A 2,822-nucleotide genomic window follows, 5' to 3' on the forward strand; every position below is an offset into this window, starting at 1 on the left:
CTCACCTGTCACCTGTCCAGGGCCTCTGGGAGGAAGGCACTTTGGGTGCAGAGGCCTGCAGGACCAGCGGGAGCTTTGGGCACCAGATCCCTGCACATAAAGCCCCGCCCCCGCAAAGCTCCGTCCCACGTCAAGCCCCACCCCACGCAAAGCTCCACGCTCACGTCAAGTCCCGCCCCACACAAAGCTCCATGCTCATGTAAAGCCCTGCCCCGCGTCAAGCCACGCCCCATGCAAAGCCCCGCCCCCGCAAAGCCCCACACCACATAGTCTCTCCCACATAAAGCCACACCCACCCCGCGTAAAGCAGCGTGCCCACGTACAGCCACACCCACCCCGTGTAAAGCTGCGTGCCCACGTACAGCCACACCCACCCCGTGTAAAGCTGCGTGCCCACGTACAGCCACACCCCCCCCACACCCCCGTAAAGCTGGGCGCCCATTTTGCAGATGAGAACCCCTGTGACGGAGGCAAAGACTCTGCAGGTAAGGCTGGGGGACTCGGTGCTGAGTCGGAGGCCCAGCTGTTTTCTCTGAAGCTGCAAGAAGATAGAATGAAAAACAAGAAACGCCCCCAAACCTGAAGGCTTGCATCCGTCTCTTGTATTTTACTTTTCCTGAGCCTCTCAAAGCCCCGTTCGCAGGAAAGGCAGTGATGCCCGTGGACTCCTGGCTTTCAGGTGAATCTGGATGTGCGTCCACCGAGACATCCCGGTGGACAGTTCACACACAGGTTATCCAGGGCACAAGTGGGAAGGCTGAGGACAGCCGGGCTTTTCCAAGTTCCCATTTCACAGGTAGAAAATGAGGCTGGAGGGAAAAGGTCGTGACCTGAGGGGGGTCACATGGCCTTCACCTGTCCGGGAACAGAGGCCAGAAGCCAGGCACCAGCCCCAGGGTCAGGGCCCTGGCTCAGCCATCACACTTAACGCTCACGTGCCTACCACTCAATCATGGCCGCCAGGAGAAAATGTGCGGAGAGCTCCCACGGGCTCCTTGGTGAGGCCTTTTGAGCAAGTAAATTTCTGCAGCATTAAGACAAATTCGCTCAAGGATTATGAAAGGTTCAGAGTGGGCCTGGGTCGCTATGACATGAGGCCATAATGTATCAGGGGAAGCTTTTATTTCAGGCACCTGGGTGCAGCGGGGACTGGAGGGGGAGGCCGACTTTTATAAACCTCTGCTGGTTGCAAGCCGCTCTGCTGACCTGACTGTCCAGTCGGTCCCTGGCTCCTCCCATGCCAGGTGTCTTCTGGTTGTCCCAGCGATGCGCTGCTCAAGGCTGCATGCTTTCTGCTAGATACCTGCTAAGCACAATACGTTTTCTCTGCCCCGTGTTATTCTCTCTCCGTGTCCTCAGAGGCGTGGTCAGCTGCTGCTCCTGGCAGGCCCGAGCCTCAGGTTCTGGGAGAGTCAAACCAGGCATCTTTAAAAAAAAACACAACATTTTTATTGATTTTAGAGGAAGGGAGAGAGAGAGAGAGCGAGCAATGAGAGTGAATAATTGATGGGCTGCCTCCTGCATGCCCCCACTGGGAATCGAGCCTGACAGGGACTCAAACCTCGACCTCCTGATTCATAGGTTGTTGCTCAACCCCTGAGCCAGGCTGGCTGGGCGAGCCTGGGCTTCTTGATTGCTCCCACGTATGTCTGTGCCCCACTTTGGGGTTCAGAAAACACTTCCCCTCAAGTCATCTCATTGTGAAACGGTGATGAGCAGAGTGTCCGCTCTTGTTGCTGTGAAGACCAGAAATAATGCTGTTTGCTGCTTAATCAAAAGCATTGGACAGTGAATAGGAAATTTGTGTTTGTATGGTTATCATAAAATGTAAGCACATTTTTACAAAGCATTACAGAATTCCATGTTTGTATTTACAACATGTGAGTGCAGTGTATTTCCTATGCTTTCTAATGGTGAGGGGCAGGGAACTCTTTAAATATCTAAGAAGGGAGCATCAGCTAAATAAATTATGCTCATCCTTGCAGTAGACGCTCTGTCGCCATGGAAACCGGTATTATCCACTGAAAACGGGTTCCCAGCACCTTGCTGTCTGCAGGGGAAACAGCTTGCCCATCAGCGTGTCTGGCCCAGCCCCACTCCCATCAATAACTCTATGGAAATAAATGGGAAATGGTCAGGTCGATGCAAGGTGGTTAACAGTGTCCCCGTAGATGGGAATGTGAGCATTTCAAACATTTTTTGATTGCCTTTCCGGGCTGTTCTGAACCAGGCATGCATTCTTTTGTGGCAGGTTTAAAAAATAACGAAGTCACTTTAACCGCATCGTTAAGGAACTTGGCACAATGATGTTCCATGAATGCTGATCACTTCCCTGTGAGAGTGTATGTTGTCCGCTGAGCCTCACAGCAGCCTTGGGGACACGCATGACGGTGTGACAGGAACCTGAGGGTTAGCTTGCAGGCAGCTGGACAAGGCCCCTGCCAGTGGGTTCAGAGTGGGCGGGGGTCTGAGGCAGGTGATGTGACCCAGTGGCCACACCTCCAGGCCCCCACGGGCGGGCTCTTTCCACAGCCCGTTGACCCCACCCCACCCTTTCTGTGGCCCCTGTAGGTTGCAAGAGCGTCCAGTACGACCTGGTCTTCCTGCTGGACACCTCCTCCAGCGTGGGCCAGGGCGACTTCCAGAAGGTGCAGCAGTGGGTGGCCAACCTGGTGGACACCTTCGAGGTGGGCCCCGAGCACACCCGCGTGGGGGTCGTGCACTACAGCGACCAGCCCACCACGGCCTTCGAGCTGGGCCGCTTCCACTCCAGGGAGGCGGTGAAGGCGGCCGCGCGCTCCCTGGCCTTCCACTGCAGCCAC

At 55.4% G+C, this 2,822-nt stretch overlaps 1 protein-coding gene across 1 annotated transcript in view; it reads left to right on the forward strand.

Moving 5' to 3' along the window:
- Positions 1-2,822, forward strand: part of COL22A1 (collagen, type XXII, alpha 1) — a 127,911-nt gene that overhangs the window by 11,311 nt on the left and 113,778 nt on the right. Inside the window, exon 3 of the mRNA XM_014549017.1 lies at positions 2,572-2,817. Within this exon, the coding sequence (XP_014404503.1) occupies positions 2,572-2,817 (246 nt within the window). The remainder of the gene's footprint in view (positions 1-2,571; positions 2,818-2,822) is intronic.

This window comes from Myotis brandtii, unplaced genomic scaffold (assembly GCF_000412655.1).
Source record: "Myotis brandtii unplaced genomic scaffold, ASM41265v1 scaffold532, whole genome shotgun sequence".
Taxonomy (NCBI): Eukaryota; Metazoa; Chordata; class Mammalia; order Chiroptera; family Vespertilionidae; genus Myotis; species Myotis brandtii.